Source organism: Rhinolophus ferrumequinum, chromosome 21, assembly GCF_004115265.2.
Source record: "Rhinolophus ferrumequinum isolate MPI-CBG mRhiFer1 chromosome 21, mRhiFer1_v1.p, whole genome shotgun sequence".
NCBI lineage: Eukaryota > Metazoa > Chordata > Mammalia > Chiroptera > Rhinolophidae > Rhinolophus > Rhinolophus ferrumequinum.
The window spans coordinates 18,802,097-18,818,745 of record NC_046304.1 but is presented as its reverse complement, the minus strand read 5'-3'; the positions used below and the strand labels follow the sequence as shown (position 1 = coordinate 18,818,745).

The 16,649-nt window shown below is 47.7% G+C and overlaps 1 protein-coding gene and 1 long non-coding RNA gene across 3 annotated transcripts in view; one reads left to right on the top strand and one right to left on the bottom strand.

The window, feature by feature from the left end:
• LOC117012859 (uncharacterized) overlaps positions 1 to 7,735 on the top strand; it is a 26,088-nt gene extending 18,353 nt beyond the window's left edge. The window contains exons 2-3 of the long non-coding RNA XR_004421237.1: positions 5,286 to 5,438; positions 7,628 to 7,735. This is a non-coding gene — a long non-coding RNA (uncharacterized LOC117012859). The remainder of the gene's footprint in view (positions 1 to 5,285; positions 5,439 to 7,627) is intronic.
• The window catches only part of BLTP2 (bridge-like lipid transfer protein family member 2), a 24,431-nt gene extending 7,782 nt beyond the window's left edge, over positions 1 to 16,649 (bottom strand). For both annotated transcript variants that reach the window (XR_004421236.1, XM_033089337.1), the window contains exons 1-26: positions 16,484 to 16,649; positions 15,527 to 15,650; positions 14,988 to 15,037; positions 14,547 to 14,694; positions 14,246 to 14,364; positions 13,956 to 14,016; positions 13,590 to 13,779; positions 12,894 to 13,017; positions 12,617 to 12,741; positions 12,297 to 12,364; positions 12,044 to 12,189; positions 11,257 to 11,375; positions 10,982 to 11,145; positions 10,565 to 10,823; positions 9,820 to 10,025; positions 7,562 to 8,651; positions 6,960 to 7,151; positions 6,616 to 6,818; positions 6,354 to 6,472; positions 6,015 to 6,235; positions 5,509 to 5,699; positions 5,280 to 5,379; positions 4,946 to 5,148; positions 3,800 to 4,094; positions 1,271 to 1,428; positions 795 to 1,001 (exon numbers count right to left, since the gene is read on the bottom strand). Coding sequence is in view for 1 of the 2 variants with exons in the window: in XM_033089337.1 (XP_032945228.1) it covers positions 795 to 1,001; positions 1,271 to 1,428; positions 3,800 to 4,094; positions 4,946 to 5,148; positions 5,280 to 5,379; positions 5,509 to 5,699; positions 6,015 to 6,235; positions 6,354 to 6,472; positions 6,616 to 6,818; positions 6,960 to 7,151; positions 7,562 to 8,651; positions 9,820 to 10,025; positions 10,565 to 10,823; positions 10,982 to 11,145; positions 11,257 to 11,375; positions 12,044 to 12,189; positions 12,297 to 12,364; positions 12,617 to 12,741; positions 12,894 to 13,017; positions 13,590 to 13,779; positions 13,956 to 14,016; positions 14,246 to 14,364; positions 14,547 to 14,694; positions 14,988 to 15,037; positions 15,527 to 15,650; positions 16,484 to 16,551 (4,950 nt within the window). In the remaining variant the exon portion in view is untranslated. The remainder of the gene's footprint in view (positions 1 to 794; positions 1,002 to 1,270; positions 1,429 to 3,799; positions 4,095 to 4,945; positions 5,149 to 5,279; positions 5,380 to 5,508; positions 5,700 to 6,014; positions 6,236 to 6,353; positions 6,473 to 6,615; positions 6,819 to 6,959; positions 7,152 to 7,561; positions 8,652 to 9,819; positions 10,026 to 10,564; positions 10,824 to 10,981; positions 11,146 to 11,256; positions 11,376 to 12,043; positions 12,190 to 12,296; positions 12,365 to 12,616; positions 12,742 to 12,893; positions 13,018 to 13,589; positions 13,780 to 13,955; positions 14,017 to 14,245; positions 14,365 to 14,546; positions 14,695 to 14,987; positions 15,038 to 15,526; positions 15,651 to 16,483) is intronic.

The window sequence follows — 16,649 nt, the reverse complement described above, 5'->3', positions numbered from 1 at the left end:
TCCCAATAATTCTGATAATATTGTATCTTAGAAATTATAGTACAAATTTAGTTTTACCGAGCAGCTGAAAAGAAAATTTATAGCCACTGCTCACAATGTCACAATCTAACAAAAGCATCATCCTGACACACACTTAGACCACCCTAGACATACTGGTTTTAAAAAAATGAGAACTACTTTCTATCTGAATGAAGCTTTGTACTTTTCAAAGTACTTTCTCATTTGATCCTTTCAACAGTCTTGTGAAGGTAAAGTGTTAGAACTCCATTTTACAAGTAAAGGCGACTTGCCCAAGGACTCGTGGCTGCTATAATGACAAAGCTGACATTAGAGCTTTCTGTTCACCCTTCCTGCCTTGCTGAAACAACCACTCAAATCAACTTTATAAGAGAGATCAGAGAAAAGGCAGGTAAAAAGCTTATCTAAAATCCTGACTTACTGCCCGTTTTCAGGCTGCCTGCTGATTACTGTGATCTTATTAACAGGGGTCAGCAATCTTTTCAAAAATGAAAAAGTTCCAACTCATTTTATTCTAGTGCTGGGAAATGAGCATTTCCCTTGCAATGAAATAGCATGAGAGAAAAAACAAACAACAACAACAAAAAAACATACTATGTATTTACAGACACAGACCAGAGACTGCCTACAGTTCCCACATTCAAGGTATTATCAGTCTCCTTATTCTGCTAAGCTGGTACCAACAGGTACTGGCAAGAATCTTGCAGCTATTCTGGTGGAAGGGGCCAACCATGGGAAACGGAATGTAACGGGCCTTCCCTACCCTTCTGACTAACCTCTAACCAGAGCTGTCGGCCGTCCTGCTCGGTGGGGCTGCTCTCAGTGGTGGCAAAGTACTGCATGCCATCCAGCAGACAAGTCCAGGATGTCTTTTGCTTCAATGTGTCACCATACCAAGCTGGATGGTGTTGACACTGCAGCAGCTGGGCTTTGGCAGCTGACACAATGACACAGCCCTCTGTCTCTGCTCCACGAAGAACCATCTATACCAGAGAAAGAAGCAGAGTCACAGCACCAGGGCCACCATAGAAGGTGAAAACGTTAGTGAGAGAACTACCAATAACTGCAGCTGGGTCCAATTCTGGCTTACTGAGTGAACTCTACTGGCGTTTAGATATGGTAGTGATTACCCATGATACCTGCTGGAAGGAATAGTTTTTTGGAGCTCTATCCACTCATTCTTATTTAGAGGTGGGGCAAGGACGATTATAATCTAGCCCAATGCTGAGGTGCTCTGGGAAAGAGATGGTACCTGGCAGTTGACCAGCTCGACAAGGCAGTTTCGATTGTATATGTCATCCGTCTGGCAGGCAGCAATGCCACACAACTGGTCACTCACACCTGACTCCTCTTCTGTGAACACTACAAACCTATCTGTCTCTTCAATCAGCTTCTGCAACATATAGGCACCTGGCAGAGAAACAGATCATGGGAAAAGCCAGTCTCAAAGAGAAAAAGAACACATCCAAACTGACCTTCCTTCAGTTTCTCTGGCTAGGTAAGGCCTAGAACATTTTCTCCCCGACCTGCGACCCCACCCCACCCCACCACACCCCTCGACCCCTGAGGGCAAAATAGGGTTGTCTTGTCATGTTCCCCTCAATTTTAATAAAAGGAGCAGATTCCCAAGAGAAACTGAGAAACGCTATGTAAGTAGTAGCATTTTTGTTCTCTTCGGCATATCCCCCTCTGGATTCCTTTAGGATCCCCCTAATTTTGTTCCTTATATTATTCTGTATTATTTTAAATGCTGTTTGTTTGCTGACCGCTCCTTTCCATGTGAAAGCACTCCCTGGCCATCAGCGCCGTTGTATTCTCCTAGTCTACTGCTTCCTCTGATTATGCCTCTGGACCTTCCTTCTCCCAGGCCTTAAAAATAAGTATCTCCTAAGGTCTGTCCTTGGCATGTTCCCCTCTCTTTCTTTCTCTTTCTTCTAATGAATTTGTCTAACAGTATATGGTTAAGAGCAGTCTCCAGAAATAGACCTGTGTGCCTTAGTTCAAGATCCTATCTCTGCCAGTTACTTGACTGTGACCTTCAGCAGCTTGCTTTAAACCTCTTTGTGGGCTCAGATCCTTGTCCGTAAAATAACAGTAACTTTCTCATAAGGTGGTTGAGTGAATTTAATGGAATAATCTATAAAAGTATTTTGCAGAGTACCTTGTGTAAGCAACTATTATCGCCTTTGCATTGATTCCTAGCTCTGTGCTGCAACTCCTAAGTCTCTAGCTCTAGCCCTAAGCTTTTAGCCCCTCACTTCCAGCTGTTTATTAAACATTATCTTGATGTACTGCGTACTTGCGACACAAACTCAGTATGTCCAAACCAGCAGCTCTGTACCTCCCCACACCTGTTTAGCCTCACTTTCTCTTTCTCCCTGTTGTAACTCCTTCCAAGCAGTTGCCAAATCCGTTACATACATGATGATATCTCCACCCATCCCCTCACCTCCATTCCCACTGCCTCTACCTAGTTCAGGACCCTGCTGCCTCTTGTTGAGACACCACAATAGTTGCCTAGTTTGTGTCCCCACCTCCAGTTCCTTCCTTTCAAGTCCTCCTCTGCACCACTGCCAGATTTATCTTCCTAAAACCAATGATGACACACCTCTATTCAAAAACCTTCCGTAGTTCATCACTGTCCATTGAGTAAGGAGCACAAACTCCTTCGCCTTGTGTGAAAGGCCTTTGATGACCTACCTCCAGCTTTCCAGCATCTTCTCTCCTTTCCTTTAGCTACTCTCCATGCCAACCAACCAGACTATTCTCTGTCCTTTGAACATACTGAGCTTTACCAACTCCACTCCTATTCGGGATATTCTCTGCCTCGAAGGCCCTTCCTCCCCTTTACCATATGTTCAAACGATACTAAGCCATCAAAGTCCAGTGTAAATGCTATTTCCTCAATAAAACCTTCCCTGATTGCACTCCATCCTTCACTCCAGTTAAGAACAACTTCCATACTCTTTAATTTCTCTCTTGTGGCATTTATCACTTTTCACCTTGTTCATAAACTCACCATGAACATGCGTTCCTCTGCACTTGTTATTCCCTCTCCCTAAAATGCCCTCTCCTCTTTCCTTGCCTTTTCCTCTTACTCATCTTTTCAGACCCATCTCAATTATCACCTTCTTTGTGAAGGCTTTCTAGATTTCCCTATGCTGACTTAAATACTTTGTTCTTGAACATTCTTACAAGGCATTTTCATAATGAAATAATAATTTGCATGTCTCTATCTACTAGTTTCTGAGCTTCCTCCCATGTTTGTATCCCTAATGTCTGGGTCATGTCTGATGCATTATAAACCCTCAATAAAGTTAAAATGAATTTAAGAATAAATGAGTGATAAGTAAATGAATGAACTCATCTTAGATCATCCAAAGATGATAAAGCAAGTAGAATATCATACATTCTATATCCCTCACTACACCCAGCACAGTACTTTGTGCCTGTTAAGCACTCAGTAAGTACTTGTTGACTAAACAAAATAATTCATCAAAGCACAAAACAATTCTCTAATCCTTCGCTTCTTTCCCTTACTCATCCTGTGTTGGCCCCATCACTCCTTTCGGATCCTCCTCCTGGCCACAGGACCAGACCCTTAAATGCCGCATGTCATTGTTATGTAAGACTTAGGTAGCCTGATACGGAAAAACAATAGTTTCATCTCTGCACCTAGATGGAGGTAGCCATGATTTAGTGCTTCTCAAACTCCTGCCCAAGCCAATCAATGTACATATTCTAACCCTAACCCAAGGGAGTCTCATCTCCCCCCGCTTACCTCCTGACGACCCCTTATCAGGCTGTCCACTAAAGCTGGGAGCGTTGACAGGAGGTGGGGCTGGGGCACTGGTCGGGACATTCTGCTTTGGCTTTTTGGCTGGTATCTGGGGATCAATCTTTAACCCCTTCAGGGCCTCAGTAGAGAGATTACGTTTAAGTACAGCTGCCTTTTTATAGCCATCGTATAAACCAAAGGCAATGTCCCGATTGGTGGTTGTCCAGGAAGCCCGTAAATCTACCAACTGCAGCTGGTGTGTGTGAAAGGCAGGATCCCCAACTCGAGTAGAGAGCTCCTAAGAAACAGGAAAAGAATCTCAGGGTAGCACAGAAATTCCCACCGTTCCTCCTGGACCACAAATGCAGAGATAGAAAACAAGCTTCTTGAATAAAAAACCTGTTCTGGGGGAGACAAGAAGACCCTGAAGAAAGAAAAACTAAGTGGTCCTAGCATGTACATTAGATTCCAGTCTGATATACCACTGTATTTTAAATCAAAGAATTTCAACTTAAAATTCTTCCTTAATTGGGGGGAAAAACACTAAATAAGGTGCTAGGAAAAAAGTTTCCTGAAGGGCAAGAGACTATTTCAAAAGGAAAGAAAAGGAATTTTCAAAAAGAGGGATGCTGATACGGCTGATACAAGTGAGTGCATCATACAGTAATGACATATATGCTCGGAGTACAGTTAGGAACGTTACCAGAGATTTAGCCTGAAACCTACTGCTATGGACTGAGCTGTGTCCCCCTTCCCCAAATTCCTAAGTTGAAGCCATAATCCCCAATGTGATGGCATTTGGAGACGGAGCCTTTAGGAGGTAACTAGGTTTAGATGAGGTCATGAGGTAGGAGGCCCTCATGACAGGATTTGTGCCCTTATAAGAAACGCCAGAGAGCTTGCACTATCTTCTGGCCCCATGTGAAGACCCAGTAAGAAGGCAGCCATCTAGAAGCCAGGAAGAGAGCCCTCACCGAAACCTGACCATGCTGGCACCTTGATCTTGGACTTCCCAGCGTTCAGAACTGTGAGAAATAAATGTCTATTGTTTAAGCCACACAGTCTAGGGTATTTTGTTACGGCAGCCTCAGGAGACTAAGACACCTACTGATACAAATGAGGTAGTAAAGAGACTATGTCAGGTGGTACCTCCTCAGCTGTGCGATTGCTGTGCCGCTGGTAGGCGAGTGAGGACAGGCTCAGTAGGTGGGTCTTTGTTACCAAGGGGTCAAGGCAGTGATCAGCATTCTCTTCAGTGGGTGAAGCCATCAGATGAACAGTCACCTGACTTAGGTCACTAACCATCTGGGTCACACTCCAGTCAGAAATGAGGCGCCGCATCACTGTGCCCGCTGAGGAAAGGAGGCGTACAGACCAGTACAGGAGAACAGCGTGGGACAGAAGAGAAAATGGTGAGGGAGCTGAGAAAGGGAAAGAGGACAAGGAACAGGCTAGGAGAAATAAAGGGGGTTCTTGCCTTTACCTTGAGGTATAAGCCGCTGAGTTCCCCGAGTGAAGACATGGCCCTGACTGCACTCAATCTGGATGCCCCGCTGCTGAGCAAATGAGGCCCAATAATGCACCTGGCGACAAGAGAGCATAACCCTGAATGAAGATGGCATGAGAGCGATGACGAGACCAGGTAAGAGCAAATGCGTCAACTAGGGAAGGGGAGCAGAACTGAAGACATCAGCAGGGCTAAGGAGCCTGACCTGCAGCTGGGGGAAGAGCGCAGTACAGGAAAGCTGCTTGTAGTGCTGGCCAAGCTTCTTCTTGCTGGGTTTCATGTTACTGAAGAGCTTGCCCCTGCATATAGGCCGTGTGACACTAGTCCAAGTTGCCCAGAAGTTCTGCATCCAGCGCAGGGTACTACTGTACAGCAGAATCCGGGGCTGGGATATTGCTACAAAGGAAAGGAGAGACATTTCCTATCAATGGTTAAAACATAGAGATGAAGTGACTCCTCCCCTAGCTTCAGGTTTTAGAGGCTTAAAAAAACCAAAGTGGTACTCCGCCTCACACTCAATATCCCCAACACCATCTCCTTTCAAAGATCCAACTTCTTGGCTATCAGCAATCCTCTTCAAGAAAAAGGTCCTAACCCAACTCCTCCCTTGCCCTTTCCCTATTCCCTCCCCAGAGGATCGAGCTGACATCCTCCGTGTCTAAGCCCATCCTCCCAGCCCTTCCTCCCCATTTCCCCAGACCCCGGCCTCACTTCCGCTGTGCCGCGTCAGATCCATCTTGATGGAGAGATTAAGGTTCTCAGAGCGGAAGGCCCGGTAGGAGTCATGGAGCTGGCCCACGGGCACCTCAGGCAGGAACTCTGGGGCCCGAAGAGTGACACCATGGTGGTCATGGGGATTCCCATGGCATAGCCACTGTAGGTCCAGTGTCATGCAGAGGTCAGGCAGGTGAAGGAAGCAGCAGTCGTCATACCTGCCTCACAGGAAGTCTCCATCCTCAGTGTCCTGGTCACGTGCAGCCCCTTGGCCCTTCCCCTCTCCTTCCCCCGAGGCCCTCACCCTATTAAGGCCCCACCCATCACCCCACTCACTTAGAGGCTGTTCGCACGTTGACATCCAAGTCACCCTTGAACACAAACTGACCAGGTTTCCAGTGAAAAGACAGGTGGCTCCATTCCCAGTGCATATTCTCCGTTGTGTTGTAAGGATCCTGTACCCACCCCCAGGAATTTGGTGAGATATGGGTAAGAGTATCACCCTCACCTCCCAAATCAGTACCTCACTCTTCCCCCACGTGCTGCACGAGCCCCAACCATACCATCCAATAAGAAAACAACTCCTCTGGCCGCTCACCTCAGTAGCCAGCTGGTGCAGGTTCGCCTGTTCAACGTCCATGTGCCAGTCCCCATGGAACAGAAGACGGCTCTTGTCCCACCAGGGCAAGGGTGGGCTGGGGTCAGCTGAGGGTTTGGTCAAGAGGTCCACAGACTGACCAATCAGTGTCCAGGCTGGATCCCAGCATGGGCCCCATACCACTGTGTACTGGAAGATTTCCGCTGGGATAGAGGAGCGAAGGGTACAGCTTGTTACACAACTTTATCCCTCTCTTCCTCCTTCACTGCGGAAGGGCCTCAGCGCACCTTGCACCCAGCCATCACCACATCCCGCAGCCAAACCAACTGCCCTCCTCTACTCACACTGGAAGTCGTGGTAGAACTTGAGTGGGGGCATGTTCCTCTCTACGGCCACATTACCCCATGGAAGCCCCAAGTGTAGGATTTGACAGCGACGGGAGCAGGGCTGACCACTCTGCTCAGTGCCCACAAGTCGACCCATTAGCCGCCAGTCACGGATCTCAAACAGGTACCGGGGATAGTCTCTTATCCGAACTATTACAGGGAAGATACACACTGGTATTCAGTGGACTGTCTCAGCATTCTCAGGCATGTTTTATCCTGCCACTACTTTTACCAATCTATTTTACAAAGTCAAGGGGAAGACCAAAGCTGGTGGTTGGTAGCAAAGCTGGAAAAAGGCATAGAGACCTTTTGGGCATAGACGGTGTTGATACTGAGATCAAGGGCTACAATGACCCTGAAGGTGACTGTGTTAGTTGTCCCTTTATGTTAGCCAAGCAGTTGCAGAGTGAAATTCAGGAACAAAGAAAAGGAAGAAGAGCCACACATCCAAAAACAACCACAGTCCCCAATATAACCAAGTTCCTCTGTAATCACTCAAAGAGCTCCCTGGAGCTCCAAGGGCAAACACCAGGCTCTGCAAATAAGGAAGCACTACTTACCCAGAAATGTCTTGGTACTGCATTTGAGCATACGACACCACTGAATAACAAGATCTATTCCTTCAGCAGGAAAAGGGCTGCCTGGATCAAGCTCTCGAACCTGCTCTATCACACGTTCAGGCCCGTGGAAGGAGGCATCTGCCAGAGCCACCAGCTCTAGCCCTGTCAGGCTCCAAGTGAGCAGGGCCCGGCGCATGGGTGTGTTGCCATAGAGACGACGGGAGCGCTGGATGTAGATTTCAATGTTTTTGTGTTCCAAAGAGGCATAGAGCTCCTCAATTTTACGGGCTGGCAGTAACTCCCCATGCTGCTTCCGAAGGGCGGCCACTTTGGCATCCAGCAGCTGCAGCCTTTTGGCACTCTCCTTACTTTCATCTTTCATCAGTTCATAGTTATCACGAAGTTTCACCTCAAAAATATCATCCAGGAAAACCCATGAGAAGTGCTGAACCTTCAAGAGTAGATCAGGTGGGAGTGGGGCAGGGCTTGGAGAAGACTGAGCATGAGTTCCTCCTCGATGCAGCCCCTTCAGCCATTTCTGAACTCCCACAGCCTCATCCAGAGTTTGAGAAAAATCATACTGATAAGGAAACTCCACCGAGACTGAGCCCAGCGAGAGGAGCCAAACACGGTTCCGGAGGGTCTGCAGCACAGGAAAGGGGTTCCGGTGGAGGATCATCTCCTCCAGCTCAGGTAGCAGCTGCACCTCCACCTCCTTGAAGTTGAAAATGCTATTGCCATCAAAGCCAGCAGCCAGCTCTGGGCAGTAGGCCTGCAGTGAACCCCCATGCCGGGTCAGCGACACACTCTCTGCAGCCAGGGTAATGAACTTGTCCTCTGCCACGAAAGCTGTCAGCTTGGCTGTGCTCACCTCTAGTGTCAGGCTTAGCAGCCGCTTTGGGGGAGATGGCTCAGGGGGGTGGCCTTCTGGCTCAGAAGGGATCACTAGAGTCTTCAGTAGTGGGACAGTCTCAGGAAACAGAGTGGTTCTTAGTAGGTCTCGGCACTGCACAGTGGCCAGGATGTGCTGGTACAGGTACATGTGATCCGGGGGGCTCCAGAGTAAGGTCAGCCCTGCACCACACTGAATCTTTAGGGACAAGAAAAGGAGATCTGTCAATTACCATGTCCCAGAACAGGACAGATGGCAGGGATTACACATGCATATGTGACTCAAGAACCATCTCCACCCAGAAGTCTTTCCTGAGCAACCATATTAATTACTCCCTCACCTTGTTCCGCTTAGCACCAATATGCTGAGCTAACAGTTCTTACGTATCTTACACTTACGAGCACTCACACTTTTTAAGTTCTCCTCAACGGCATCGTAAACTGAGAATAGAGGCCATGTGTTTTAATTCTTTAGTATCTACCAAACAACATCCAGTATATTTAGCACTTTATCATTTGGCTTCATGTTTCTGCTCATGATTTATCTTTCTATAACAGCCACACTCTGTATAATAACCACGGGAACATCAATTTGAAAATGTTTCATGCATTGATTGCATCTTGAGTAAATTCTTAAAAAGTACTGACCACACAAGTCAAAACAGCAATTGAAAGTGCGTCATAAAGAAGGGAACAGAGCCCTTGTCAGTTTGAAATACTAAGTCAGTTCTGAATAGCTAAGCAGATAGAAAATTTAAATTCCAGGACAGAAAAATTCCTTTGAGCTCTAGCCTCTGAAAAGGAAACTCTTCAGTTTCAAAAAGAAATTAAAGGTATCCCACTCTCCTCCTAAGAGGGTCTCATGGCCATCTAGTACCCTGAGGAGAAAGATATTGGAAAGCCTCTCAGAACTTGCCAGCATCTCCATCTTCAGATCCCTTCCAGTCTCTTGATGAACTGAGTGCTTCAGCAATATGACACAAGATCATGATCTTTAAAAAGCCCCGTTTTTTTCAGAGATAGGCATTGAAATATGTACAGTTGATGTTTTATGTCTAGTATCGGCTTCAAAATAACCCCACAGCCAGAGGTGGGGGCAACTGGTGGAAGTATAGATGAAACAAGTTGGTCATACGCCGGTAATTTTTGAGGCTGGGTATGAAAACGTGAAAGTTCATATATTCTCTCTCGTTTTGTATACACTTTAAATTCCATAATAAAAAGTTACAAATGTTTAGAACGAGCCAGGAAAAATGAACACCAGGTGTCGTATTTCTCACAGATGAGTTTTACATGACTCGAAAGACTGGGAAATGCTCTAAGCCTGGGCAAAATGCAACCTGACTCCACCCGCGTGGACTCATTACCTCTAGCGAGCGGATGCTGCTGTGATAGGTGATGGAGAGCATGGAGAGGCTGAGCACTGGAGCGGGGATGTCAGGAGCCTTGCAGCAGGGCTGCATCTTCTCTGTGACTGACTTCACCAGGGCAAGCACAAGTCCTTGAATACCCACGGTGGAGGTCTCGGCACTTCCCAAGAGAGTCAGTGTGTCCAGTCGGACCTCAGAAGCACCTACCATCCAGAAACCACGTCAGCTTTGGTTCTCAGCTCTCACATGGCAACTTCAGTCCTCATTCTCCTTTCTTACTTATTCCCTTCACTCTAGTTATCTTTCTTCCCCACAGCTCCCTAAGTTCATGCCTCATGTTTTAGGAAAATTTTTCCTCTTCCATCTTGACCTAACTAGATCAGGCAGGACTAAAGAAGTTCCTGAGCTCTTACAAATTACCCAGAGATACACCAGTTACTCTTTAGAACTAAACACACAAGAAAACAAACCAACCAAAAACTACATGCATCTCATTCTCTTGATCCAACATCATCAAGGCTGTCTTTTTCTTGCACATCTTGCTTAGTACTTACCTTTCATAAGCCTTTAAGAAATATCAAGAAGCCAAATAGTTATGCAAGACATTCGAGCATCTCATGCCTCTGACTTAGAAAAATTCCAGATAATCAGTTTCATTTAACGAGAAGGAAGGGACGGAAACCAGCACACGTGCTTAGGTGACAAACGGCCCACGTCCGTGTACACTCCCTGTCCTGCTTACCAACCAGGGCAGAAAGGGTGAACAAGTTCATGTCCTCCACCTTCAAGTCCACCTTCCACAGTAACGACACGGGTTCCCCAAATGAAGATTCCCTAGCAGCTGCTGACTTCCCAGAGTGTGGGCCCATCAAGGATAAGATCCGAGAAAGACATTGGGTACAGGTATCTGACGCTTCTACCTGCAGTCCTCGGATGGTACAATCAAGAAAGAGGGTATCTGACTGGGTGCTGGACAGGCCCAGAGGCTGGTTATAGCTACCCTAGAAAAGAAGCAGAGGGACTGCATTAGGAGCATGCAGACACACAATTCTGTAGTGCCCTAGTGCATCGCCTGCTGCCAAAACAGGGGATCCGTGCTCCAAAGCATGGCAGGATGAGGAAACAGCATGAGCCCCTGTTCACCAAAGTCCCCACCTACCTGTAGTGTGAAGGAGTCCAGGACAAGCGCCTCACCCCAAACATGCATGTTGGGTGGGTGGGGTGCCCGCTGAATGTGGGAGTCACTGCCCACACGCCAGCAGAGGTGGTCCACAGTAAGGACGCCCCGCTGATGAATACTTTGTGGCCTCAGGTGCTGGTAATCTAAACAAAAAAGGTGGGAAAGAGGTGTTCTATGGAGCCACCGTGGCCATCAATTGGGCCCAGCTCCACTAATGAACAGATTCTCACTCCTCTTCTATCCCAGGGCCTTACCCAGAGCGACGGAATTGAACCCCAAGGCAAAGGGCGGCGTATCTCCAAGCTGAATGGAAATGTTGACATTGGAGATGGAGGTGCTAAAGATGATGGGAGCCAGGATTTGGGGGAAAGTCCTGCATAGGGACAAGACATCACTGTTTGATGAAGAAAGAACTGCAGCTTCCTATCACGGAAGAGATTCCTGAAGCTCTCAAAAGTCAGGGTGAGTTTTGTTGTGATTCTTAGGAATGGATGCAACTAGAAAATAAGAGACTGAACTCATCAGTACACTGCTATTGCAGGAATGCCAGAAAGATACTAGGTTGAACCATGCGAAATTGCCATTCATAGGTCAAATATGGTGAACATCAGCCTATCACAATTCAACGTAATACAATCAAGGAGCATCACTTCCAAACCATTAACCTGAAGTTCTCTATTCGACACGATGCAAGCAGTACACAGAGAGAGATACGGCACTGCTGACATGACCTGTGACCTTATCATCTAAGGGAGACAAGATTCTCTTTATCACTTAGGTTCAATAAATGTTTATTTTGCGTAACAAGGCACTGTAGTGGGCAATGAAGACATAAAAACAAAAAGGACAGCACCCTACCATCAAAGAATTTAATATAATGGGGAAGATATATGAAATAGGATTGCTGTTGAGACTGGGCCATTGAAACTGAGATTTAGAAAGATTTGTCAAATACAGATTTCACACAAGATACAACTTTAGACTAAAAGAATCGTAGAGAATCCACCTGAGGAGATGATGGCTAAAAAAGACTACACTGACCTTTTTTCCCTTTGCTTTAGAACAGATGAACCAGACCCTTGGGTCTCCAGTGCTAGCATGTGCAGCCAGTGAGAGAATTCCTGGTGCCGGTAATGAATAATACAAGTGTTCAGAACCAGGGAGGCTGACAGGTCAATAGTGGTCACCTGGAAATGAGAACACCAGAACTGTAGGCTTGGGTTTCATCTCATAACGCAATGATGAAGGAAGAGAGCAGACAGAGAAATAACTCTTGGTACCACAGACATCACACCTGCACACTAGCCTTGAGGGAGTTGAGGCAGACAATGCGCTGGCGGCTCTGGGACAGCAACAATCCATCTGTAAGGGCAGAGGGCAGGTCAGAGAACACTGGGAGGGCGAAAGGTAAAACTAGGAGAGGGTCAGACGCAGGCAAGCAGATGAACAGATGGTCACCAACACTCAAAAGAGTGGGGGCTATTTTCTCTCAGTGTGTTCCCTCCTCCCACTCCCCACTGACATTAAATTAAAAAAGAAGACTATGTGGCACATGGGGGAAGAGAGTGTCTGGCTCCTCCCATTCTCTCAGTACCAGCATCCCCACCCATAAACCTTTCAGTAGGAGTTCAGTGCTCATCTGTGCCATGTCGGAGTTTGCTGTGAAGCTTCGAAGGGGCAGCTGATCCCCATCACGATGGTACAGGAAATGCAGCAGCTTCAGCGTCCAATTCAGATGCCTGAACCAGAGACAGACTCTAGCTCAGAAATAACGTGGAATGCCCTTTCTCCCCACACATAAGCTCAGTGCAGCTGCTAGACTAGTTATGGAGACCCCAGCACGCAGCTCGAACTATCACTCTCCACACTACTGTGTTAGGAGAGATCTCACCTTTTTTGACTATTCATGGACAGCACCACACTTGTGATCTCCATCTTCACTTTGACCTGGTCTGGCAGCTGCTGAAGGAGGTATACACCAGGCAGAGCTGGCTCAGCCAAGTTCTCTGTCACCTCTGAAAACATGAATGAATAACATAAGAGCCATCAATCCTGAACACTCTCAGGTCTCCCCAAATGACCTGCTCTCTTTGGCCAAAATCTCCCCCATAAAATAGGCTAAGCAACGCCCAATCTTAGGGCACAGGGTAAATATCCCAGAGATTCTGTACCTGCTGTACTTCCTTCCCGAGTCTAAAAAACAGTATGAGGAGCAGATTGGTATACTAGTAAAAATATGAACTTTAGGACCAAATAATTTAAACCCATTTTTTCTAGCGACTAGCTACGTGACCTCAGTCAAGATACCCATCTAATCTTCCTAGGCTTCAGTGTCCTCAGCTGTGAAATGCTGAGGATTTAGTGAACGAACATGTATAAAACACGAGTACAGGTTCAATTCATGACAACGACCCACTAAGTGTTGGTTCTTTCACTCACCACAAGCAAATCTCCTCTAGCTATCCTCAGGGTCCAAGGTCACGATGACTAACAAATCATACCTAAATGAGTAGTGAGACCACTATTTTTTCATACTTCCAAAATAACCTGAGAACAGGGCAGCCAAGTTCACTGACTGGGGCTTTACCTGAACCGGGAACAGGCTTGGGTGTCAGGCTTGGGCCCTGGTGCAGCAGCTGACTATGGAAGAGGCCCTCATGCAGTTCAGCATGGAGTGTCCACACATCCACAGTGACCGCCTTCAGTTGCCAGCTCCTGATGCCCACCTCTAGGCACAGCTTTAGGGTCAGTGAGAGTTCTGCTAGGCAGGTATCCTCCTGCAGAAAAGAATAAGCTTAAGGTGTGTATGTGTAGGGGGTCAACATACAGTGGTCTGGAACACTACCTTGAGAGGACCCCACAAGGACACAGAATCTAGAACGTAAGCCCTCAGCTCATTCACATCTTAAGCCCAGAAGGAAACAAGACATCCAAATGACCTTGGCATACTCACCAACTGGCCACTCTTTAGAACTTTGCTGTTGATCTGACTTAGGCTCACCTCACATTTTAGCCTGGGAAAGGAAATAAAGTAAGAGCACTTGGCCCCTGTCCTCACTATTTACCTTCAATCAAGCTATGTTGGCCGAAAGGGGCAAGGCAAGCAGAAGTGCCTAATCTCTAGCCTCTCTTCAAGTTGCACAGAATGAGAACACCTTGATAAGAAGCCCTGACATCCACCCACCCTGAAACAAGCGTAAAGCGAGAATGGCACTACTAGACCCTCTTCTACCCAGTGTTTACCTTTTCCCATCACTATCCAAAAGAAAGCTGCTTTCTCTGATCTGAATATGCCACAAGGACTCAGAAGTAGCCACCTTCAGAACCATGATGTTTATAGAATCTACATGAATAGAGAATAGCTGGAAAGAAAAAACAAAGAGGAACAATAATTAATATCAAGGCACTGGCTTTTCTTTTCCAGCGGAGAAAGAATAATAGGCAGCTCTTAGTATTATGCACCCCGATAGTAGAAAAATCCACTTGTGACTCCCAAGCCAGCCATTCCTAGTACAGTCCAGGAAAGTGGAAGTTGTCGTCTCACCTGGCAGAAGATCTTCAATAAGGATGGGCTAAAGGACAGCTCTTTTTGATGCACCCCAGCGCTCTGGGAGAATGGAGCACACAGGCCAGAAACCTTCTGTAGGTCCGTTCTGATACGTACTTCTCCAAAGCACAATGCCACATAGCGTCTGCCCAGAAGAGAAACTTCACTGCCTTCAGGTCCATCCCTTCCATAGCAGTCTCTTTCCCTCCCTCACATTCGCCCCTCCCGGCCTCCTTAGAAATGTAGTTCACATCAGGGAGGACAGTTATCAGTATCTATCTCACAAGATAATAACTTCCAGGCTGACCAGGAGATATCAAGCCAAGAACCCACAGCCCTTCTCGGATTGTAAGGTCTCTACAGGAGAATGTCATTCTGCAAATCCCAATCACAAAATGTTCCCCAAGGGAATAGTGAGGATCTAAGGTAGGTACTCACGGCAGATCATAACTAAGGAGTTTGCTGGAAATCCACAGGCTATCAATTTCCTACAACAGGATGGGAGAAAGCTTTGTACATTAGCTGCGATGTAAGCCATGAGCAGCTTGACAAGTCAGGAAAGGTTCTAAGAAGAGGAGGATGGGTTATAGCCCTTCCCCTAAATACTCTCCCTTCCATTTCCACCAGCTTCTCTCCTCAGCACTATATCCTGCTCCTCAAATGATGTTAGTATTTCTTATGGATAGGTTGCCCCATTTCCCCTCTTAAATTAGAACAGTGAGCTCTTTTATTTCCTGTTATCTTAGTTCTGTGCTTTACTTCTGTATCTTATCAGGACACTGTGCCTGATAAGCATGTTTAACTTAACACCAATCCCAGCGTTCCCAAGCTAACTCTAAGATCATCTTGGCAGAGAGGTGGCAAGACACGGTTAACTAGGAAAGTCACACGGAATTTTTTAAAAAGGAAAATTAAGGGTTGACATTCGGCTGGATCAACCCCACACACACATAGCCAAGGATTTTCCCAGGACTCACCACTGTTTGCTGGTGCTGCTGAAACTTAAGACTGACATTCTGGATCCAAAAAAAGGAGCCAATCTTGAGCTCCGCTTGCAGCTTCTGCTGACACCACTTGGTGGCAAACCTGACAACAAGCCACCTGCAGAAAAATCCCTGTGAGTTCACAGGACCCTCTCCCAATTATGGTGTCCCTCACCCCTGGCTGGTTCTAGAAGCCCTTGCAAAGGATCAAGTCCTGAAGTTGGATCGTCTGGGCAACTCTCCTGTCTCCAAACACACCAGTCTGTTAGATACATTGGGCCACAACTCATCAGAATCCTACCCCCAGAGTATCCCCTCTACCCAGGTGAAATCAGACAAACTAAACTCCACCTTCTAAACTGGGGACAAAGAAAGCAACTCCTCAAATCTTGAGGAAGCCCACAGGTAGAGAGAGGAGGACCCACTAGGAGTCGAAGTGCAGGCAGTCGTGTCAGATGTGCCATCACACACTCCCCAAAGGATCTCTGTCTTCGCCCTCCAGACATGTGTCCGAAAGAAGGCACTGTGGGGTCATACCGGGCCAGCTCCAATGCCGCTCTCCCTTGGGCAGCCAGACCTGTTCCGGCTTCCCAGGGCGAGGCTGCAGGTGCCCTCTGCGCTCGGTGAAGAGGACACTCGGGCGTGTAAAGGGGACAGGGAGACCACCGAGCCAGGCTGCTTCCTCACACACACATCTATTCAGCTCCAGCCTCAGCATCTCCTCAGGCCTCGGCTGCTCCCTCAGTCTCTCCCAATCCCAGCTCCTCCGCGCCTGCTCCGGCCTGCGCCCCCGCTCGACCCCTCTCCCGCCGCCTCCCGCGCACGGTCCCTTCCAGCCCTCTCCCCCTTCGTCTCCCCGTCCCGGACGCCTCTTCCCAGCGCGCGCCCGGTCCTCAGTCTCTCTTCCTCCCACTCCCCGCCCTAACCCCGCCGTAGCCGGGATCCCCTCACCGGCCTAGGAAGAGGGCGCACAGCACAACCAACAGCAGGGCCAACAGCGCGGCTAAGAACAGGGTCATTACGGCCCCGGCCAGGCCCGGCCTGGCTCCGGCCCCCGCCCTACCGGGCCCCCTCCCTCCGGCTCCGTGCTGCGCCGCCGCGGGCCGACCAGCCGCGC